At 41.8% G+C, this 24905-nt stretch overlaps 2 protein-coding genes across 2 annotated transcripts in view; both read right to left on the bottom strand.

Moving 5' to 3' along the window:
• The window catches only part of KDM3B (lysine demethylase 3B), a 48132-nt gene extending 38169 nt beyond the window's left edge, over window positions 1-9963 (bottom strand). The window contains exons 1-5 of the mRNA XM_063413545.1: window positions 9678-9963; window positions 5960-6127; window positions 3311-3424; window positions 2764-2869; window positions 1145-1269 (exon numbers count right to left, since the gene is read on the bottom strand). Of these exons, the coding sequence (XP_063269615.1) occupies window positions 1145-1269; window positions 2764-2869; window positions 3311-3424; window positions 5960-6127; window positions 9678-9848 (684 nt within the window). The 5' untranslated portion in view covers window positions 9849-9963. The remainder of the gene's footprint in view (window positions 1-1144; window positions 1270-2763; window positions 2870-3310; window positions 3425-5959; window positions 6128-9677) is intronic.
• A 5184-nt stretch (window positions 9964-15147) lies between these two features.
• LOC134559004 (C-terminal-binding protein 2) lies at window positions 15148-23044 on the bottom strand. The gene is made up of 9 exons (XM_063413442.1): window positions 22887-23044; window positions 22179-22333; window positions 21944-22088; window positions 19290-19496; window positions 18476-18690; window positions 17566-17696; window positions 17201-17328; window positions 16540-16660; window positions 15148-15498 (listed from the first exon to the last, which is right to left on the bottom strand). Exons 1-9 carry the CDS (start codon window positions 22933-22935, stop codon window positions 15327-15329), a joined length of 1323 nt encoding a protein of 440 aa, XP_063269512.1. The 5' UTR covers window positions 22936-23044; the 3' UTR covers window positions 15148-15326.
• Between the last annotated feature and the right edge of the window lie 1861 nt (window positions 23045-24905).

The following is a 24905-nucleotide window of genomic DNA, read 5'->3' as shown; positions in this document are numbered from 1 at the left end:
TATTTGTTCTATTGAGCATTTCTAAAGGCATTCACTGCATTAAACACAGCTCTTGAATTTGGTTTAACATTGTTACATGCATGTTCACTCTGCTAGATGTAGAAAGGACTACTGGAAGAAGTACATCAGTTTAGCCTAAATATCCTCATCAGTGTCTCCCCAAAAGGAGCAAGGAACATCCAAACTCTGTAACTGTTCTTGGAGGTTACTTTTTATTTCCCAGTAAGTACATAGGAAGCTATATGCTTCCTAACATGCATCTGCTGAATGCACATAACTCCACAATTTCTATGCCTCTCCAAAGTACTATGCTGATTCACCATACATAGTATAGTTTTTTCCCTGTCTGTCAGCAATAACAGTAATCAGAATGCAGGATTACTGCTCATTCAGTGCATTTAATCCACACATGGAAGAGGCTACAGGGGCAGTGGGCATGAGACTCAGGATAGGACCTGAGAACCAAGGTGAGTGCTGCTGCTACACAGCACTGTGGACCCATTCCTAGTTGTCCCTGTAAAAGGAGCAGGCCACTGGCAAGACTGAACTACTTGTGAGACTGCATAGAAGCACATAATAAAAACCAGTAATTCTAGCAGTGCAGATTCTCTGTTCTGTACACAGGTTTACTGATAGGAACAGGGCAAAAGTAAATAGTCTGAGCTAAAATACAAATCAATCAAATTTATTTATACTAAGACTTCATCTGCTTCGCTACGATTGTTTCAAACCACTTGTATAGTCTGTCAGATGGAAACCAAGAGAAGGCATAGTAAGACCACAATGTAAGAGACTCAGAAGGTAGTTTTCTATGCATCAGAATGATATCCCTTCTGGAGAGTCACTTCCAAAATTTTTTTTACAGCATTCATTTCCAGTGAAACTCTTACAGCCTTTTTTTTTTTTCCTTTTTTTCTTTTTTTTTTTTTTTTTTTTAATAGAAGCGGTTTGGGTGACATCATTTATTCTGGAAAGTCATCGTCATAAGAAAAAAAGAACTGTGAAACGCAACACAAATAATTACTCATCTTTTAAAGCAAAAAACAACCCAAAATAACAAGTTTTGGCGAAGCTGTTATTCTCCACATATAGATATTGAGGAATGGTACTTTAGGAACAACAAAGCATCGCTTCATGTTTTTACCTCAGTCACAGACACCTCCATAAGACGAGTTATTGGGTCTTGGTGGCTGACAACACCACAGAGCCAGCTATTTTCATCTTCCGGCTGATAAACTTTAACTCTTTGGCCTTGGACACTGTAAGGACCTGGAAAAGAAAGACTTTGAGTGCCTTTTCAAAACAAGCTTTGTGCCATACTCGTTAAGAGTCATACAATAAAATGGTTCTGTGCACTTAATTAGGGTTTGAAATGTCATATTCCAAATGGAAAAAAATTAAAACACCAGGACTTCTGCAAATCCTGTGTAACCAGGCATTTTATCCTAAAAAGTCAATAGGTCTTCATTGCTGTAACTCAAAGCTATTGTGAAGACAAAACCAACACAGTTTACACATAAAAAACCGCAAACATGAAAGACCAAAATTAACTCACTCCTTTGACAAAATCAAGCTACATGGGGGCTCCTTGCTAACTAAATTCTTTTGCTTTCTAACCTACAGTTTAATTAAGCAGCATCAATCCAGTGAACATTCCCAGTATTCTGACTTAGTCCGGATGTATCAAATCCCAGAAGGAAAGCCAAGTGTTTCAGAGTAGAAACATGTATTTGGATATCCAACATCTCTAAACCAACCTCTTAGTTCTTTCACACAGACAACAGATCATCTACAGAAAGGCCTCCTCTCACCCTGTCCCTGCTTTCCACATCAGCATGCTGAGCTTTCTTGCTACCCTAAGAACAGACAAAACCTCTGCTAATCTTGGTTATTTTTGCTATTTTTGCCCTTTTTTTTTAACCCATCTAATTTTGTTGATTTTGCTAACCAAAATCCACATGATCCAACAACCTGTATGTGACACAGTCAGAATTAGGCACTTTTGAAGAAGGCTTCAAACTGGACAATTCTTAAGCTACTCGCTCATATAAGTATTGTCCTCAGAATTTCTATGAATACACATTTTATTTGACCAAAGGGCATCAAATTCCCATTAAGAATTACATTGTTCTTCAAACGTAAGACAGTGGTCTGTCTCTAGGGTGGGTCCCTGGCACATGAACTCTGGATAGAAATTATTTTAACACTTGACCAAGAGGACCCAAATCTGACAACAAAAGCCACAATCAGGCTTAACCCTAATACACAATCCAGACAACAGATATTAACTCTATGCTGAACAGGTACATCCACACATACATTCAACTCAAAAAACAGATGTATTAATTACCAAAATGTCAAAAATTGAATTGTCTTTACAAGGAAAGTTTCTGAGGATCAGCAGCTACAAAGGAACTTCACTTCTAAATTTCCAGTTACAGAACAGAACCATAGAAAAGGACCAACACTTTAAAAAGTCAAAATAAAACCTAAAATAGCGAAGTTGTAAATATACGAACATTGTCATACTTTAACTACACCTTAAGCGACCATTCCCAGCATATCTCTGGTTGTATCTCAGTAACCGCTTACCTGTATGTGTGATAAAATAATGTTACTTTGTAAAGAACTTGCAAATTACAGAAAACTTACCTTCCAAATGAAATAGTAACAGATATAATTACTAACTTCATTCCCAAATTCCAGCATAGTCTTACAGCTGTTGCACAACAAAGTAGCTCTGAGAGAGAAAACACCTCTCACCTCTACTAAATATCTCCTGAAGCTTCTGGTCGCTGAGCAGTGCATTGACAGATTCTCTTAGTGAAGGCTGTTCCTGCAGAATCTGATTTTGACTCTCTGTTCCCATCTGCCAAAACCAAACAGTTTTAACAAAGTATACTCTTCTAGGATAATAGAAACATTAGTTTTTACAAGACAGCTTTTCTTGGACTGCAGTCAGAGATTGGCAAACAAGGAAAAAAGTAAAATTAGGAAAAACATTACTGAATATGCCAGGAGGAATAAAAGAACTAACTATGCAAAAGCTGTTGCAAAACTTCCACTGTAATTATCAGCTACACAATGACAGCTAGCTCTCCAATTGAACAATGTAGAGAGTATCAGTACTTTTCAAATGGACTTCAGTGTAAGGACCTGGAAATGCAGACAAACAAACACAAATGTGTGACAGGGCAGTGAAAGAAGAAAGATGGGTATGTTGGTGGAACAGTAAAAAAACCCCCAAAACTAATCTGAGAAGCACAGCACAAGACTAAATTTACATTTTATCTGAACACAGTTCAAATACCTGAAATAAACGTAATCCACTGGCATCAGATAGGAAACGTAAATGTCTGTCCAGAAGAAACTCCACTGGGACGACAGAGCCTAACCCCAGCTTATCTACTAGAGGAGTGAAGGTCTGTGATGAACAATAAAGAAAAGAAGTTACCAAAATGACTGAGTACACATACAGGGCAGTAACAGTTGATTTCACATGCTGTTTAGATTTTAAAAAATAAAAACTTTTTATTTCTCAACTTGTACTGCCCAGTGCTTGAGTTTTAATGTGAAATATTAGTCATTATGTCTAAGCTAATAATTCTTGCATTACAAACAGGAATTACAGACAACTGGATACACTTTTTCATTAGATCTTAAAGCAGAAATTAGAACACCTATGGTGGTATTTGGTTTTTCATACGTAAGCACCTTCTGATGCTCAGGCTAAAAAAAAAAAAGCTTTGGTTAAGGTTAAAAAAAGAGTTTTGGTTAATAATTCAAAATAACATTTCAGATATAGCCTCATGAAAGCAGTGGTTTTATTCTTCTACATAAGTTAGCTGTAAGGAAGTTATACACTTACTATTAAATGACAGCATTTTAGCTAGTATTTTGTGAAAAACTAAACTTCATGGCAAGTGTACTATTGATGTTCAAGATGCAGAGCAAATCACTAAAAACAGCCAGTGAATTCAGAAACCTTGTAACAGTAGAATCAGACAAACTTATAACTTGCTGATGGAAGAGGAAGTTGCCAACCAGAGTCTTTGAAATGTGTTGTTTACCTCATGCTTACACTTCTATGATTTTAACACAGGTATTCATGACATTTTTCCCTTAACAGCTCTCATCAAGTTTGTTTACACTCCACTGTCCCGTACACAACAGTTTAACTATAAAAAATTATTTTCTCAGTTTACGCAAAACTATCTCCTGAAAGCAAACAGGACTACAAAAAAAGCGACAATGAAGAATGAAAACACATTCATAAGTGATATATCTTAAACAAAAAACCAAACCAAACCAAACAAAAACAAAACCAAAAAAAACCCACCAAAAAACACAAACCAACAAACAAACAAAAACAAAAAGACCCCAAACAAAAAAACACCCACAAAACAACCAAAAAAACCCACAACAAAAAACGAACAAAACCCATCATCCCCCACATCCCTGAAACATATCATCCCCTTTGTAGTGCTAAGTAGCTGGTTTCCCATTGCAAATATGTTCTCTGGTGCTTTGACAAACTCCAATCTGCATTCCCATGCAGTTATCTGGCTAGACCTGTAGTACCTAGAGAAAGCTTCAATGCTCTTGTGGCTATCTAGAGTACAGAGGATAGAAACATTTTTTCAGCAAGCCTACAGATAAAGCTTGAGTTGTAGTGGAAATAGTCTGGAATCATTACACAGTCAGCATGCAGACTATGGTAACACCCTCAAATCACTCAGATTTTGACAGATTTGGAAATCAACTGAAAGACACTGATCCTGTGTAAAAACAGTTTCCCAGATGAAACTAACTGGAGTTCATTCCTGGAGACAAGCTGGAAATGCACTGAAAGGATAACTTCACCTATGGAAAAAAACACTCTACAGAGTCTCTGCTGTGAAGGCCTTTTCTTCTGCTTTAAGCCAACTGCAATGAAGAAATCCTCAAAGAAAGATGCAGTGATGAACTTGCTGCTATTAGCCCAAGTGCCCATTTAAAATCTAAATTCAAATTCTACCAAAGCACGCAATCCTTGACAGGAAAAAACGTTTCAATGTACCCACGCACAAAATGTATTAAAAAGCAGAGAGGAGGATCCCGAGCAGTCCAAGGACTGTGGGAGGAGAAAAAAAAACAAAAGAAGGGAAAAATAATACAAATTAAACGGGGCAAAAAATAAAAATGAGGGAAAGGATTCTCACATATCTGAGGATCTTTCCTCCTCAGAGGTCACTAAGAGAAGAAATATATTAGAAATGCTCTTCACTACATACTACTCATCAGGATGTTTGGAGAATGGGTATATTTAGATATGCTAGCTAAAATATACTAGCTTTGTTTTCAAGTGTCATGGCATGTAACTGCCATGTAAATAGCAATACGGTTAACCACATCAAGAAACATGAGGAAATTTTACATGTCACGTTAATTAATGCTGACAACAAAACTGAAATGAAGGTTTTAGATTAGGAGTGGCCAATTTATGGTTTATATGTCAGGCACAGCACACAGTCCATTCTCTTCCCGAAGATGCCTTCTGGTATACCTATTTAATTGATGCAACAGCATTTACCATACAGAGCTCTGGAGAGTGCCTCATAAGACCAAAAGGCTTATTCTCGCAATCCAGAAAAGCCTAACACACATAAAGTTTTAAACTAGGGAAAAATAATCTTTTCAGATATATAACACATTTCTTCAGAGACTAACTTGTAAATACCACTTTTCTGTACAATATATGATAGCATTTCTGGGGCAGGAACTGGAAGCATACTGCCTCTCCAATGCCTTCCCAAAGGCACTATTAAGTGCCAGTTAAGGAACACCTATTACTGAAAGTCCATCCCAAGGAATTTTTCAACCTGCAAAATGGTGGCCTGTACAATATCCAAGTCTTAAGTTTCACAGTGGAGCTGATGAAAATCCCTGAAGATTTAAGGGCTTCTGGTCAAATACTCACCAGTGCAGGCCACTGTGCCTGCAAGATTTGAGTCCCCTGAAGCATAACTGGATCATTTCGAGGTGCCCAAACCAATGATCCTTCCAGCAGCAACACTATAACTTCTTCAGCATGGACTTTCACCCACGCATGTTGGTTCCAGTTACAGCCATCAAATTCCACAAAGATCTGATTAAAAACAAATTTAGAAGGTATTTCATCTCTTTTCAGACACTTACTAGAAAATAATATTCCTACAGTCCTTATAGAAAATGAGACAGTAACTTTAGTAAGAAAAATCAGGATAAGTATTGCAATGCTAATACTGAGAATACATCTAAATAGCTATGGGAATCAAATTAACAATTACTAACCTATGAAAAATTATTTATCCCCAAACATACATCACTGGCTCCAAGTGTTGTGTTTTCCTATACAAAATTAAAGACATGAAAATTGTTCATCCCAAAATACAGATGACCCAATGCAAGCCTCTTTCACCGTAGGATTTTTTAGAGAATTTCAACACTCTTACTTGGCACTTCAACAGACAGCCTATATCAGTATGGTTAACTGACATTCACAGAACTATATGCTACACTTTGCAAGGTTTATGTTTGCAAAGCCCACTCTAAATCAGAAGTTTTGTCTTGTCTTCTACACTATTGAACTCCCTGAGCAAATGCAAATATTCTGGATGGCATGCGATTACCCAGAATTACATGGGGAATTTTTAGTATTTTTAATAACCTTATTTACAAGTGTAACAACATAAACCACATTACACACACTACAAATCTAAATCCCTATTCTGAGATATCATCCTCTTTTTTTTTTTCCTATCACAAAGGACAATTGTTAAAAGTAATTTGAAATTACATGGCAAAAACGCTAAGGTTACAAATCTCATTACATGTCCTAACAACTGGAGCTATTAAGTGTTAAAAAAGGCACATTCCAATCTCTCATCTACAGAACTTACACACTTGCCAAAGATAGTCAAACACGTCAGATGAACAGGAAAAAATTACTAATCAGTTAAGGAATACCTTAAGCTGGACAGTCAAAACAGGGTTTTGTAACCATTACAAGATCACTGGGAAGCGACAAGACACTAACCGGAGACAGACAGCTCTCTGCTTTACCAATGAACTGTATTAAAAGAAGTATAAGAGACCACTTACTCCTCTACCCTTCTCCTCCTTCCAGACTCAAAAGCTCAAACCCTTAGGGAAGAATATGAAGTTACGCTCTTGATGAATTCTTGAACTCCATTACTGCTTAAGCTGCCCTGCTGAGAAACAGTACCAGACCTTTCAAGATATCCTTCCACTAATTCAATAAGTTTTAGCAATATAGTGGAAACTAGACTGAATACCATTCCATTTTCAGTGGGCCTTTAGCTTTCTCAATATTGTATTTGTGCTACTTTGCCATAACTCCCTACTCAAAACACCTTGTGTCCCAGGACTCCTAATTTTCACGGTATTGTAGAGCTTGCCTATGCATTAAAACAATCATCTCTCATACTTCTGTTCCACATAAGAAAAGCAGTACTGTCCTTCGTGTGACACATTGAGTTATTCTGCCATTAGCATGTACCATGTACTTTTACAATATTAGGAACAGACTGAGATAAAGCTCAACAGGTCTTTAACGATCCTGTTCTAGTAAACATTTTGAGAAAGAGGATAATACCTGTTTTCATTTAGAAAAGGCAAAGCTGTTTTCTAATAGGAACATAGCTTTTCCTCAGGATTTCTTCTAGATACTCTGAAGATGGGACAACTAGGATTGACTTTTATTTTTTTTTTTTGGTGGACTAACCACAATTAGATTAGTTCACATTATATCGAAGTAAGAATGTCTAAGAGCTACTCTCTGTAACCAAAATTTTACAGGGGAAAAAAATCTAAAGATCTTTCAGAGGCTTTACTCCACCAGAAAAAAAAAAAAAAACCCCAACCAAAAAACCCCAACAAAACCCATGCTTTCAAGTTTTATACTTCTTGTCTATTCCCAAGATTTCTGCCCTAGAAAGGTGCACATATTCAACTGCACTTTTGTATTTCTGTAAGCCCAACATAAGACTACAGGCTAGTAATTGAAACCCATCCTTATAGGATACTATGAGAAAGGACACACTTAGGTAGACCAAAGAATAGAAAATAATTTTTTCCTAGCCTTTATTACACCTAGTCCACATTATTACCTTAGAAGAGTACTTCCTAAACAGTGGTTGATTGCTTTGTGCCAACTCATCACTTCTTCTGACAGAATGCTTAAAAACAACTCTTTTTTGATATCATTCCCATTGTCACAGCAGCATTCATTATGCATAGAAGAGTCCATGAAAACACTGAATGTCCCACATCACTCTAAATTCTGCCTCGACTATTTTACACAGTTCACATTTTACAGTTCTTGCATAGATTTTTGAGAATACACTATTTATAGACAGCCACACTCCTGAAACAGTATTAATGGAAGGTTACTGATGAAAGGAACTGGGTAGAAAACTGCAGTGCTGAATGAAGGCAATGAATTCACACACCTATGAAAATGCAAGAGTACTGAAGACACACATGTCCAATGCAGTCTGCTACAAGAGCAGCTCTTCAGCTGGATCTTAGCCCTGACACACTGTCACGATTCAGATAGTCTCAAATGCTTGACACATTTCCCTTTTGAAGAAACCCCTTCTGCATGGGTTTTTTTTTTTCCTCCTCCTTGAACAAGTTAGGCAGCAGCTAAAGTACACAACCTCAACTCTCAACTGCAGACACAGGGTGCCAGGCCCCCCAGATTTGCAAAGCCAAACCCAGCCCACTGCTTTCTGCTGACAGTCATAGGTGCAGTTCTGTAACAAGGCCAAAGAAAGATTATCACTAGAGGATGGATGTCAAGGAAACAGCTCAAAGTTGGAACTCTGCAAACAAGCCAAAAGAACTTATGGTAACTACTATTTCTTAGAAAAATAATCATAAAGACAATTAAAACTCTTCACAAACACAGAACCTCATTCCTGCTACCATGGGTCACTAAATCAGACACAGCCTTCCAAAGCATGCCAGCATTTAAAGCAAGTGCCTGCAGAACTGACACCTGCAAAGATAAACTCCACCAACACAGTTCAAGAGCTCTTTTTAGATCTCCACCCAAGCGTTTCACTGAGGTATACTACAAATAAACCAGACAAATGCTAAAGAGTGTTTAAATACATTACACGAACCTCAAATTCCTACAACTAAAAACAAAATCTGAGGCATAATCAAATGGATGAGCCTCACTCAAAACTCAGCCCTCAATATATACTTTCATATATAATTGACGCTGATCGAGAATATTTAAAATCTTCCCGGCGGAAAAAACAAAACCAAACCCCAAAAAACCGCTTTGAGGTTATATAATACAAACACATCAGCATCAGAAATGTCCCAGACGTATTTGTTTCATATTATACTATTTCCACCCACCGCACTGGTGCGGTGCCGGAGCCCTCACATACCTGCCCGGTCGCTCCGCCGTTGCGCTCGTCGCAGGCTGGGCCCGCCGCTTCCAGACCCGGAGGGCATCCGGCGGGCCCGGCGCTGCAGGAGTTCTCGGGCCACCGGCACAGTTCGGCCGTGGCACCTCGCCCGCCCCCAGTCTAGCCCGGCCCGTCCGCGGCCCTCACGGGAGGCTCGCCCCCCGGCCCCGTCCACGGTACTGCGCGCCCCACTCCCGCCCCAGGCCTCACCGCCAGGTCCTGGGGCACTGCTCCACTCATGGCCCTCACGGTGCCGCTCCGCCAGGCCCGTGCGGGGAGCGCAGGCCCCGGCTCCGACCCTGCCGTCTCGCCCTCGCCCGGCCCCGCCGCCAGCAGCAGCAGAAGCCGCTTTCCCACGGGAGAGGCCGCCGCGTCCGCCATTCCCGCCGGGCAAAGCCGCCGCCGTCGCCCGAGCGCTCCGGCCGCAGCCGCCGCCGCCCGAGGCACCGAGAGGCTCCTGCCCCGCGCTGGGCCCGAGCGCCGCCCGCCGCCGTCCCGGCGTGCACTGCGCGATCGACCCGGCCCCACAACGCCCCGCGCGGGACGGGCGGAACCCGGGCGGCCTGAGGGGCCGTCGGGAGGGACGGGCCCCGCGGCGGAGCGGGAGGTCGGTCGGCGGGCATGGGGCTGGCCTAGGCAGAATCGCTCACGACCAAGTTCAAAACCTGGAATTACCGCAGAAATCAAGGAGTTTTAAGCTAAATTTCGAGATAAACACACAGAAGAACCAGTGCCCGCGTCTCCTGCTGGATCCCACATATAGCACGAGGAACTGCTGCCGGCCCCAGAGGACCGGCAGCGCCGCGCAGGGCAGGGTGCTTCGCTATCCAGTGAGGCAGATTTTGGAAAGGGGGTGCATTTAGGAAGTAATTAAGATACAAAATCGGTATGTGAATGAATTCAGCTGTCACGATTAGCTAATACATCTGAACCGTTACCATGTAGCATAGCACAATGTCCTATAACTGCCCCTTTTCAACATGAACCAGTAAATACCTAAGCATCCCGCAGTTAGAAGAATGACATGCGATTTTATATCTGTTTCTGCTTGTGCAGTAAAGGCACAGTTGCAGTGATATAAACTGGAATGAAGAGCAGATACTATACTCCATACCAGCACAAGGATACTCTTGTGGAAGTAGGTTGTTCTGTTGCACGTACTGTTTCTTCACTCTGGTAGAGTCCCATTTGACACTGAATTAGCAACAGCAAAAGCAAGTTGCTTGCTTTCACTTCCACTTATTCAAATGATTGTGCCCGATTGTTTTAAGCAGATGACATTTCCTCTTTGTTACTTTCCAGTTAGAGGGATGCAATGTACTGACTGGAACATGGGTAAGGCAATGCCCAAACCAGTTGAACAACTACACAAAATTTTAGAGTATCAGCGGCATCAGCACTCAGTGCCCTCCTGTGCTGTACAGCATCTCTGAATTTTGATTTACTACACACCACTAGATTTACTAACTCCCCTCCCCCATTTTTTTTAAAGTACAGTGCCTGCATGAAACATTACTGAATGGTAGCAGAGGCATTATATCTTGCATCTAAGTGAGTGCCATGGTAAATCCAAGATAAGTACTACATTCTTTGAAGAACAGTCTTTGCCCTCATATCTTAAATTTGACTTTTCTCACTGAAACAGAAAGATCATCAGCTGTGCACCAGAAACAGTACCACCATGTGAAAGATTTCAAGTGCTCCTTTGCCCCTCCCCATTCCACCAGCTCAGACTCCCATTGCCCTGATAAATGAGACCAGCACTTCCCATCTCCCAAGCACATTGCTGGATATTCCAATGGCACACAGCATCAGGTAGGCCAACAGTGATAAAATCCACCAATGTTAGGGGTTTCCCAAGTGTTATTAATGACTGACCCAGACACCATAAGCCATAAAGCATTAAATAAATCCAATAACAACTTTTCTATGCTACTTCTGTTGCTACAACCTCTATTACAAATTAGAAAACTTAGCTCCATGAGCTGTGTGTTAATTTCAAACACTATTTTACTGTGAAAGGGTAAAGACAGCTACTGCTGGTAAACTACATACTTAAATGGCTGCAAAACCAGACGTCACAATTTCAGCTTGTGAGAAATCAGGTAACTAACCACCAACCTACATCCAAAGGTGTCCTTTAAGCACTGAAGGTGGCTTTTTCTCCAGACTGCCACCTGCACAGCCTTGACTGATGGTCAATGCTACAGCATACAAAGAAAGTAATTTGCCAGAGTGGCTGATCCAGGGACTGATTTTGTGGAATTCACATAATTTGAGAAAACTGTAACCGAAGCAGACACTCACCTGTACAGGTTTTCAACCTTCCCTTTCAATACTGTATCTAAGGCTACCCCTTCCATAGACAGCAGCCATGTTCTTTGGAGAACTTTATTAAAATATATCCAAGAAGTAATCAAACATTTTCTAATGAGCCAGGAGAGAACTGAAGTGAGGAAAACATCTGTACAGAGGACAGTGCTGTAAGTTTTTGTTTACATGCTTTATTTCAATGTTTCACAGTTTGATCATTGTCTACAAAAATATATTTTTGAAACTCTGAGTCCTCTATAAAAAAGGCTGGTCAGCAGCAGTGACCCTGACAAACAGAATGTACCTTGGGATAGTGTGAGCACCTCCTGTAAGCAGATTAGTGCGGCTAGGGAACTCCTGCCTCACCCTGGGAGACTTCTGTTCTTTGGGATTAAAGCTCTGCACTGGTTCTGAAAGAAAGGCATTAAAAAAAATATCAAAGGTTCTGTATACTGCACTAAGCTTGGCAGGGAGAGCTGCAAGTTCAGTGTATCACACAACAGAGTGCTAACAAAGCACTTGGCACTCAGGGAAAGAAGACCTCAGGATGCTTTAGTACCGGTAAATTTTTGTTTGAGTTATCCATCCAGAACAGCCTATGTCTGGTGATAATAGGTTCAGGCTGTCAGCAGAGGTACAAACGGCACACAAGCAGAGTAATCCTATAAATGCAAAGAGAGTCCTTCTTTGAGGACAAGATGAGGGCTGTGTTCATTTTTACCTCAACATTTTCTGCTGTGGCTTTAATCAAGGGGAAAATTACTGTCTTAGCCAACAACAAGCCTACATCATGTTGGATAGAACAGAGCCACTATCAATGGTGTCAGCTTCAACTCCTTGGTACCCATAACTGGAAATTTTTATTACATCATCAGTCATTTAATTCCTACGCTTACCAGTCACTAGTGTATCTAGCCACCAAAAATACGAACGGAAAAACTCAAGTTTCCCCCAAATGAAATCTTTCTACTGTTCCTCTGTTCATTTATTTGACTGTCTATAGAGATAGTTGCAGTTAAGAAGAAAAAAAAAATAAATTGCTTCTTCTAAAAAAATAAATCTATCTTGCACTGTGCTCTAGAAAAGACAAGGTCAATGTACTCTGTTCCTCAAAGCTTGTAACTAGAAGCCCCTTACCACAAAATAATCTCAGACCTGAACCCCTAAGCAGGGCAGGAATTTTCAGCAGCAAATAAAAGAGTAGTTATTGACAGACTGCTTCTCTAATGTGGTAATAGAAGATGAGCTCTCTGAAAACTTTTCCATACCTGCCTATCAGAAGATCTTTCTGAGCCAGCAGCTTGTGAAATCTGAATTTCCTAGAGATTAGAGAATTCAGGAAAGTGCTGATGGGTATTTTAGGTACATCTGCAATCAATGGGCTTCTGAGCTCTAGGCTTTTATTCAGAAAAAGTTCTCCTGTAACTCATGCCTACCACCAATCTCAGTCTGCTAAACCTGAGCAGCCAAGGAGGTATATGAACTTGAAGTAGAATCAGAATCATCCACAAAAACACAGAAGCCAAGAAACTTCACTGAGACAAATACCTTATCAAAAAAGACACTCAGCACTAGAAAACTAGTATTATTTCACTAATACTAAACAGCTAAAGTGTAAAATTTGTACAAAAACACCTGAAGTTTACTTCTTGACTATTTTCCTTTCTTGAATTGCTGCGGGTGGATGGAGAAGGGGAGGGAGAAAGGAAGGAATCAACTGTATTAGTAGTGAGCCACTATAGAGAAGACAGTTATTGGAGAAAAAATTCAAACCAGGAAAAAAAATCTGAGAACTTAGTTATTCTGAAAACTTTCCCTACCTTCCTACACTAAACAACCTAAACAGAGGATTTTGTCCATACTTTAAGTTGTTTTTCCAGTCTGTTCCCATCTGTTCAGCTTCCAGTCACAGACACACAACAGAGAGAATAATCAGAGGAGGCAGAGAAACCCACACAATAGGGTATGCCTCCCATATAGCACCTACTTTAATATAACCAAACAACATGAACAAATCAATCAGTCACTGTTACATCTTATGCATGGCAAGGCTATAACTGAAGTGTAACAAGATGAAATTAAAGGAAGACATGGAATTAAAGAAAAATCTTCTCCTGTGGAACATCTTTTGCTGAAAATTCCACACCCCTCAAAGAAATGATTCATATTCAATCATTTGTGAAATGGGGAAGACTTGCCAGCAACAATCCTGCCTTGGCTTCAGGTGAAAAATTGAGAGTATCAATTCTCTTTTAAGTTTCACAAAGCCTACTCATGTGAAACAAACTGCTGTCTTGCATTGCCCTGCTGCCCCTCCCTGCCATAGAGATGCACTATATCATAGAATATGCTGAGTTCTAAGGGACCCATCAGAATCATGGAGTCCAACTCCTGGCCTTGCACAGGACACACCAAGAATCCCAACATATACCTGAAAGCATTGTCCAAAAACTTCTTGAACTCAGATGGGCTTGGCGCTGCGCCAGCCTCCCTGGGGCGTCTATTCCAATGCTCAGCCACCTTCTGGGTGAAAAACTTTTTCCTGACTGTTAAAAGCTGCCTTCTCCACCAGCACAGATAAGTGGGATGTTACTTCTAGCTCAGGCAATTATGCAAAAAGGAAAAAAGGAAAAAAAAAAATCTGTATCTTAAAGCTTAGAATTCTAGTGTGATGGATGCCTTGTGGATAAACACTGCCATGGACTATGAGGTACTTGTGTATGAGGAATCAGCAACTGCAGCTGCACATTATTGCTACTCACTGTCTCTCAGTGCTTGCTTTTCCTATTTCCCCATTTTCTTACCATCTCCAAGTTAGGGGTGAACAGTTCTGAAGCCTCATAAACATGGTGGTCACCAAAATACATTTGATTACATTTTAATCCCTTCCAACTATTTAAAAGACTGGCTTTGACACTGTTACTTTTAACTTCAGGCCTAGAGCTGCATAGACAAAACTTGGTACAGTCAAGAACAGTGCCTGCACTATGCCTGTTCTCACACAAAGTGTTAATTAAACCAAGCAAAATAACACACAGAGCTTAGCCTGGCTGCCTTCTATCAAGGGCATAATGAAGACAATAGTCACAACTTCTCCAATTCACTAATATTTTTTCTAATATTCCCCATGCCTACTCTTAAAAGAGGTTCAGCCAAATTAAATTTAAGTCACAACTGAAAAGTGTGCACTTAAGTTCAGAATACCGAAGACCATCCCTGATCAGGTGGCTTCACTTTGATTTTCAAGCACACAAAGACAGTTCCCTGTCACAAATAACTGAAGCAGATACATGGGAGAACTGATTCATTAAGCCAAGGGGAGGCAAGGTCACTGCTGCCATGCCCCAGAGAAGGAGAAAGATTCATTACGAAATTACAACTAAAAGGTTACAAAATAAAGGCAAGAGCTAAAGTCTGTGGCAATGAAATGCATTTTCCTGTCCCATGTGACCAGGAAACAGTGTCTGTAGGGTGTTAAAGAAGGTCCTAGGAGGAGATGGCCTCCTACTTTTTTCTGGTGTCAAAGGAGAGGAGAGAAACACGCTGCTATTGGTCAGCAGGAATCTCTCTGTCTGCATCCAGTTTGCTTGTCTCTCCTGGGGAAGGGGTACGTGGTGCAGAGTGAGAAACAGGAGGAATCCCATGAGCTACAATCCCTTCCACTACTGGTGGTTCTGGTAGCCCAGGGTTGGTTACTCCCACTACTCCTGGAGGAAACCTAAAACCAACAAAAACATAGAAATTACAGGCTTGTCCAATAGAGTTATTCAAAGGCAAAGGAGTCATGCCCTCAGATGTGCTGAAAACAAATTCCTCTTTCTAACAGAAACGCTCTGAGATGGAACACAGGAAGTGTCCAGAGCTGAAGAGTAGCAATGGTATCATAATGCCAAATGTCACCTGTTTGCAGACAGACCCAGACAGTCTGAGGTCACATACTAAGCATTTGAAAACAGATACAAAATTTATCTCCAGTTGAAAATATCGTGAGGCACTCTATAAAGGCACATGGAGGGCTAGGAATTCCCTCCCCATCAGCAGGAGGGGTGTAAGCTGCAGTTATCCTTTACTGGGCTCCAAGACAGAAAAAGTAAGCATCTGAACTAATAAAACAGCTAGATGCAAGACAAAAAATAGGAGAGTGACAGTCATGAATTGCTAATGAACTATTCTTCCATCACTTCCATTCTGCTTCCCTATATCCTCTCCATAAATACATCTCAACTTCTGTAGATGCCTCATAGAAGGAAAGAAAATACATTTCCTACTTTGCAGACAGGAGACATACAGAAGGGATGCAACCTGCCCACAATCACTTAGCCAGGTTGTAACAGATAAACTCAAATACACTCTGTTTAGACTACTGAACAAATCCACCGGACAACGTCTCAGTAATGGTACATATCTGGACTACATGTAAGAACTGTGCTTTGTTTATATAGCCCTATGACATGCACAACTTCTAATGTAGAGCTGCAGTCCTTTTTTGGGACATTTAGCAGGCTTCTAACATTAAGGTATCTCTTGGGCATGTCTTCCAAGGATTTGGAAATATTGGCTGGTATGTGGCTGGAACTAAATATGACCAAGTACATGGTGAATACTCATACAGCTTGAGAAGTGCTGCCATTAAGTTTTGGGAAAAAGCTCATATAAAGTATATAGGAACAAAGACATACCCGTTTGCAGGTACAAGCAGTTCTCAAACCCCTGGCCTACTTCAGCAGGAAGATATGCTTGGATAAGCTACATATCTCACCTGTAAGCTGCAGCTCCATTGAGTTCTGGGTGGACAGTTGCAGGATCAATATTGGACCACTGAGCTGCTAACAGCAAGTACTCCTTATTAACACAGTTTCTCAAAGCATCAGGTATGTGACCTGCAAGGGCACCAAAAATGACAAAAAAACCAGAAATCAGGTAGGAGAGATTTGTTCCCTGCAGGATTTACAAAGGAAAGTAGAAGGGAAAAGTGCAAAACCTTTTCATCCACCTCCACAGGATAATACTGGGTACGGGAGACTCTCCTCTAAGCATCTGGTGTCTGGGGACGGCAAAAAACTGATCTTTTCTTCCCACTTCTATGATCATGTGAAAATCATTGCCACAAACTGCAACTGCCAAGCCTCACCTTTTTTAAGAGACAACATGTACTACTCAAGGAAAAAAGCATACAGTAAAACTGTCAAAGGAATTATTGCAAAGGATTTGGAAGATGTAGGTAAAAAGGCTTTCCCAAGGAGAGTCACTCTGGAATTAGGTACAAGAATTCTCAGAAGGCAAAGATACAATTATCAACTTATACTCCAGTTCCAGAGATCAATTAATATGTCTAAGTTTTCAGAACAATCAGCATAATCCTTGCAGTGAACTAACAAAAACCCACAAATTCAGCAGCAGGTGCAAATCCTCTTCGTTACCTGTAATAGCTCTGCGGATCTCTTTAGCTGCATCTTCTCTAGATTCAATGGAAGCCTGTTCACTGTACCAGGCAGTGTGAGGCGTGCAGATAACATTGGGTGCATCTTTTAACGGCCCCTGAGCAAAACTAGGGAGAAGAAGAAGATTTTTTTCCACAGCTGGTAACCCCATCTGTCCTTTTGGGCATCACTGTAACCCAAATAACAAAAAACAAAACAAAACAAGAAAAAAAGACCCCACCCCCCCCCAAAAAAAACCCACAAAACAAACCAAAACCAAAATCACACCCCCAACAAACTGCCAAAAGAACCATCCAGTTTAGGTGAACCACTAGATAGCAGCAGGCACGCAGGTACAACATTACCTGAAAGGCTCAGACTCATGCACATCCAATGCTGTTCCTCTGATTCTCCCCTCTTTCAAGGCTTGTGCTAAGGCTTTCTCATCTACCAGCCCTCCCCGGGCGGTGTTCACTAAGAAGCAGCCCTGACGCATCTGGAAGAAGAAAAATAGTACATGCACTGAGAATGAGCTTTTCATGGAAGCTAAGCGAATCTTGGGAAGTCTACTGGAAATGAGAAGGAGTCTGCAGTGATTAGATGAGGCCTGGAGGAACTAGGAGTGCTTTCACTGCAAAGCTTACCACAGGGGAAATGCCTGCAAGCAATACTTGAGAAATTTGCTTTAAAAACCAAAAAACAAAATCACAAGACAACAAGGGCAAAAGTGGAACTCTCAAGTTCTGCACTCCATATGCATCCTACTATATTAAAAAAAAAGAAAGAAAAAAGGACAGTAATCATGAATCAATCCAGCTATACAAAACTGGACTACAATATCCAAATATCTCTCATAAAAGCACTGGAAAGCATTCATAGACTAGCCCAAAACTGGCTTTGCAGTGGGCTTGGGCAGAGAGGCTTTGGCAGTGCTGTGTAAAACAACGTACACAATCCCAGCCACATCACATCTAGCTCTAACCAGCGCAGTCAATTACTTTAAAGATAATTTGAAATTATGGAATCACTTAAAATATTCTTTATAAAGGAAACTATTTTGCAAGAAGAGCCAATCTTATTCTTCTCTTAACATAAAATTCTATACAGCACAAAGCACAGGCACCCGGATCCACACACGCCCAGCCTCCAAAGGAAGCAGGAGGCACACAACAGAGGCAGCAGGATTCACATGCTCTCAGCCTCTGTGAAAGCAGCAGTTTTGGTTTGCATTCATTTCCACAGTGCTCTGTGGGGGAAATCAAGCTCCTGCTGCACCTGTTTAATAGTGAAGTCATTGATGAGGTGATGGTTATGTTCATTCAGGCTGCAGTGCAATGTGATGCAATCGCTGTGCATTAGTAGATCCTGCAGGGTTCCTACTCGTTGTAAACCCAAGGATCGCTCCACTCCATCCGGCAGATAGGGATCATAGAAAATCACGTTGAAGCCAAAGGACTTGGCTCGCAGAGCCACTGCCTGTCCAACTCGGCCTTCACAAAAGAAAACCCACAATCATCAGGGAAAGGTAAACAAACTTTAAAGACAAGATACTGGGATAGACTGGGAGCCTACACTGAAGTTTCCTGCCAGGGGTCAAGACACTGCAGCCCTGGAAACCCCTAGGATTGCCACAGGGATCCAGAGGAGGTTGTTCAGTGCTGCTCCTATGTAGCTAACTCTACTTCTTTCCCATGCAATAGCCAGAGCTTAGTCAAGAAGCAGTTCTGTTTTCAAACCAAATCTAGACTCTGAGTCAGAGATAATAATCTGGCTACAAAATCTTGGAGAAGGAATTGGTAGCCACCTTTCAGGCAGCTTTGCTACTTATACAGAACCTAGCACAGAGGGAAACAGTCACCAAGTATGAATGTTCCAATTCTGCTAACCATTTGAAATTAAAAAAAGAATACCCAATCCCCTGACACATACCCAACTCTTGAATATATCCAGAATAGGGCACTAGCATGCCTTAGGAGTCTGTGTGTTTCACAAAGAACAGTCGTAGAATTATCACTTTTCTCAGTATGTGACTCAGCTTCCCAAAAATGTTCATGGTTCTCTTTTCAGTCTAACAACTCCCATCACTTACCTAGTCCAATGATGCCCAAAGTCTCCCCACGGATACGCACAGCACCTCCAGCCACCTCTCGAATCTGTTCTACACTTGAGGCTCGATTGCCTTCCCGCAGAGCCTGATGTAGCCAAGTAACACGGCGATAGAGGTTCAAGATGTGGCAGAGGGTAGAGTCAGCAGTCTCCTCTACTGAGGAGGAAGGGATGTTGCAAACTGCAATGCCTACAAAGCCATAGAGGTCGTATAAGATTTTTAGCATCACAATTCTAAACCGACATAAGGCTCTTTAAGCACAAATGCTCCAAGATAATTCAATACTCCAGAACTCAAGAAACACAGGATTCATTTCAGAACCTCATTCTACATCAATACGGATGTGACCAGCCATCTTTTCAGTCCCTCAGGAAATACCATTCCTTCCCTATAAATATCTATTTGATTGACACACTTACCAGAAAAACAAACATACAAACAAACAAGCTGAAATGAGAAAACTGGGCCATACAAGTGATACAAGCAACTGACCGTTTTAAAATATCTGCATTCAAAACCATACACTCCTTCCACAGATACTCCTAACAAATTAACAGGCAGACTGTAGAAGAATTGAGACAGATGGCTGAGCTCTTCATGCCTCACTGTCCAGATGCTCACTGCAAGCATCAGCCTTCCCAGGAGCAACAATAAGTAACTAACTCATTAAACGAAGCCAGAAGCCCCAGGAGCTTCTCTAAATCCATTGGAAGTTTAGCTTAAAAATAACAACACACAATACTCCCTTTCTAGAATACCATACAACCCATCAGACCCATGGCTACAACTATCAGGTAAATTAGTAACTCAAACAGAGTTCAAGTCCTGCAACCATAAATTACTGCCAGAAAAGGGAAAGATGAAACTCTGTATCAAAATCCGGTAAGTCATGAGTAGTCTATGACCAAAAAAAAAAAAACTAAAAAAAAATAGGAGGGGAGGCTGAAAACATACCATTTCATTTCTGCTATCCTTTGTTCAACAAACCAGCCAAGAAAATTAGATGGAAAGATGGTCTCTTCCCAAACATAACACTAGACACTTGCCAAACCAAGGCAACTGTTCTACCTCAAAAGTACACCACCTAGCTAAAAACTGGAAATAAAATCTAGGCAATGGTTGAAGACATCATTGTTTCATAAACCTAGTCACAGAAGACATTTGGCTAAACTCAGACCGTGCTTTCCCACGAGAATTAGGAGAGCAATGGCCACAGAGAATCCCGATATCTGACTGTTTTTCTCTATCAAATTATTTCCAATTTTGCCATAATGCCACACAGACAACTTAGAGGACATGAGTAGGGGTGATAGAAAAGCCCAATTTCTCTTAATCTCACTGACTATCATCTCATTCAACTCTGGACAAGCCCCATGCATCCATCTGTTACACAGCCAGACACAGATTTGTGTTAACATGCAGTATTATACCTAAACATAAAAAACCACAAACATAGACAACAGTCTTTTGGTCTGAAGATTCAGAACACACAAGGAACAGTATCTTACCTCCAAATGAATTAAAAGGCCTGGCTAAGCATGAAAATAATCATTAATTGTCCATGAAAAAGCAAATCTGGCCACGTGTAAGGGTCATCACACTGTCACTCCAAAGCAAAAGTGGCAAGCAACGGTCTGATGGTGAAAGAACTTTGACTCATTTCACCTTGGATTAATGAGTGTGCAGTGGGAAAAAAGGGAGATCTTTGAATCTGAATGAATCAAAGAAAGTGACCTTAAGTAGAGAAATGTAAGACTAGGTTAGGTTCCAAACTCAGCACAAATATGTAAAGGCTGGATGAAAGCCAAGGACCTTGACAGGAACTCTTGAGACTATTCCTTTGAATCATCCAAATGAAAGGCTCTTTTGATCTAATTCAAGCACTAGCCCAATACACACTCTTCATTTATTAGCAATTCACCTGTTGTTACAGATCTGAAAATTGCAATGCTTGCCTTTTCAATTTTATATACTAATACCTGTATTTGATTTAAGCTTAACAAGACCTACATTACATTAAGGAAGCTTTTGAATCCCTTACTTGTAAAACTTAAAAAAAAAGGGGAAGAGCACTTAAATGAACCATCTCACCTAGGAGGCTAAAAGGTCCAGAAGTGTCACTGCCATCTGTTTAATAAATAGCATTTTTTTGTCACCTGATCCAGACACTTTTCACATGCTTAAGGTTCAAAAGGGATAACTAATAGAGTTTTGTATCAGAACCTCCTTGCTTATACAAAATTAAGAGAAAAACTCATGAAGCATTTACAGTGAGTTTATCCTGTATCAGCATTTGCAGGTGGCTTCCAAGCATCAATTTGCCCAGGGGTCTTAAAAAGACCAAAGTCACCTCACCAAAAGTTACCTAGACACCATATTCAAGTTCCTGAATCCCAGGTAACAACAGAGACACCAACATCTATAGCAGAGCAATCTGAAAACTGAGAATCTTTCTTTTAAGCAACCTACCAGCCCTCTATTGGTCAGCTTCCTAAAGACACCTGATACCTAGCAGCTCCAAATCTTTGTACATAAAAGTTTTTAAATGCACTCAGCTATAACGTACAAAAACACGTGCAGTGTTCCATTTCACATTCAGTTCTGATCACAACAAACACCTATTGGTGTCATCATACCTAATTCTGCAGCAGATTTGATGTCAACATTGTCATAGCCACTGCCAATACGCACAATGACCCTGAGGGCTTTGAATTTCTCCAGATCCTGACGAGAAAGGGTAATGGTGTGATACATCAGAGCTCCTACTGCCTCATTCAGCACCTATAACAAAAACCAGTGCAAATCAATATCTAAGTTGGTTACCTAAGAGGCAAAGCTCTACTTCTGAATCTTGCACATCTTCTTGCCCACCTTTTCATGGATTTCCTGAGTTGACTGAGCATCACAAAATGCCACTGTAGCAACATCCTTCAAGATGGGCATCTCCACAGTGCAATCTCGTCCATCCAGGAGTGCAACCAGTGGCCGTGCTGGCATTGGGCCATTCACAATAGGAGGCCGTATGCCTATTAAAAAAGTCAGCAGGAGTGATTACATGAAAGACATTCTGGAAAGAATTCTCGAACCCTCATCTGCTAGTCCAATAAGTTGTTAATCGTATTTAGGAACACATTAGGCAAAGCAAAAGATATGAATAAGAAACAAACACAGGGAAAAGACGCTGGGAAAAAATCCACAACCACCTCTGCCACCACTTACATGACGGAAAATAAGGCATCTATTATCAATAATATTACATTAGAGATGATCTACTCAGCAGCATGCCATCTTACTTCAGGCTCCTAAAACGAGTGACAAACACCTCCTACCCAGTGACCTGGCCCCCCTCCATCCAGGCATTCCCAGATAGTATTTCCCCCTTAAGTGAGCAGAACTTGTACGTCAACAGAGCCTCCGACAGTCACTAGCATCCGGCCCTTTCCAGAAGGCCGCCGGCCGGGCGGACGCTCAGCCCCACGGGCGCGCAGCGGCTGCGTCGGGTCCCCACGGCATAGGGCAGGTGCCGCTGCCCGCTGCTGCTGCTGCCGCCGCTGCCGAGGAGCGCTCGCCCCGCCTCACCTTCGCAGATCCGGTCCAGACGCTGTCGCTTCACTTTGTGCCGATCCATGGGCCAGGCGGGGCCACGCCGCCCTCGGCGCCGCCAGAGGAGCCGGGATCGCGTCCCTCGCCGCCCGCGCCGCTCCGGCGGAAGCGGAAGGACGGGGTCAGGCCCACGCGAGGGGCATCGCCGCCACCGAGGGGCCGCGCGCTTCCGCTTCCGGGCCGCGGGCCTTGGGCGTGCGGGGGCAGCGGGGCCGGGCCGGGCCCGTTCGGTACTCCCGGGTCACAGCCGGCTTGGGGCCTGCTGGGGCTGCAGGGAGTGGACCAGGAGGGTGATTGCAAAAAGCTCGGAGGTGGATCCTGGGATGTAGCTTCGGGTGTTCCTAGAAAGCTCTCTGTGCATGAGATAAGGCAGGGAGCTACTGAAATAGGCTCTGCTTCTGTTTTGTCACCTTTGCAGACACCTGTCCCGTGTTTCTGGGAGTGGATCAGTGCTGCAATACCCGCTAATCCTGAGAATCCACTACATAAATCAAGGACATCACTAAGCAAGTTCTGTACAGTACTGAAAGAAAAATTAAAGCTATTTATTACACAAACGTTCCTGGTACCTGATGTGAAGTCCAAACAGTTGATCTACTTCCACACGGCTCTTTCCTTCAATAGGTCCCACATTCCATTCAGATATGCCACAATATGTTTTCACAGATCTGTGTGTGTTCCTCCTGCTCTGTGTTAGAGTTAGGTGGGCAAAAAACGCGATAATTGGAACTGGCAGCTGGTGACTATGTGTTGGGAGGAATGGGTTAAAGGTAGATGACTGTTGAGAATTGTTAACAGGAAGCTGGGATATAACCCTTGCTAAACTGGTGTGAACACTGGTGATCCTCTGGCATGAACCTAGTTTAGTGGTGCCTGTGTCTCCCCTTGTGTGCCTCTGCCAAGGGGTTTCTGTGGGGATCCCCCAGTTAGCAAGGGAAGGGAAATAAACTACCCTTTGGGATTTAGCCATGGGTTTATGCCTGTCCTGGCTGTTGCCTCCCTGTGCTGACACTCAGTCGGGCAGTTAAACAATAATGAATATTTGGCAAAGATAGAGTGCTTAGAAAAATGTGTTTCAAGCCCTAGTGGATTTGATGACCCTTAAATACCTCAGATTTTTTCACGAACTGGTTGAAATAGTGACAAAACTATGAAGAGTGACTCTGATACCAGGAACCTGGAAGGGACAAAACCCCACCTGTGTGGAAAGAGACAAGGGGATAGGCTAAGGAATATGAATTAATGAACTTGCCTGTTGTTAAAAATATATAATCTGGTGCATGTAAGTTGTTTGTGGCAATCAGTGAGGCTACTAGTTTCCAACAGTTTGTCAAGAATTAACCCAGTGTCTATACTATATGCAGCTACTAAAAAAAATTGGGTAGTTTTACCCATTTGGTTTGCATGCCAAACCTCAGAGGCAAGCCTTCTAACACATTACCCAAACAGCCCAAGTCTTCTGGAGCACAACTGCCTATGGCCCAGGGAGTCTCCCTTTACGTTTATGCTGGCTGACCTTCATGTCTGTATAAAAAACCTCAGTTAAAATCTCTCTGAGTGCTTACACGTATCCTCCTCATCTGTCAACACTCTTGCTGATAGCTTTTCAAGTATTTCTTCAAGCTCTAGCAAGTACTTTATTGGATGCTTTAAAAAACCACAAGGGGTAGGAGACAAGAGAGGTTTTTAGTGAGGACAAAGAAACTGGAAATCCTTGAAAGCATGTTGCCAGGGGCAAAATTAGTAAAGAAAGCCTCATCTGCCTGGGTACAGCAACTCTGTGCTGTGGTCCAAAGTCCTGCCATGTATCAGAATCATAGAATAATAGCATGTGCTCAGTTGGAAGAGATCCATCACGATTATAAAGTCTGACTCCTGGCCCTGTGCAGAACATGCCAAAAATCCCATGATGTGCCTAAGAGCATTGTCCAAATACTTCTTGAACTCAGACAGGTGCTTGGCACTGTGACCACTGTCCTGGGGAGCCTGTTCCAG

Source organism: Prinia subflava, chromosome 16 (assembly GCF_021018805.1).
Source record: "Prinia subflava isolate CZ2003 ecotype Zambia chromosome 16, Cam_Psub_1.2, whole genome shotgun sequence".
Taxonomy (NCBI): domain Eukaryota; kingdom Metazoa; phylum Chordata; class Aves; order Passeriformes; family Cisticolidae; genus Prinia; species Prinia subflava.
The sequence above is the reverse complement of the archived record's forward strand: the minus strand, read 5'-3'. Positions and strand labels throughout refer to the sequence as shown.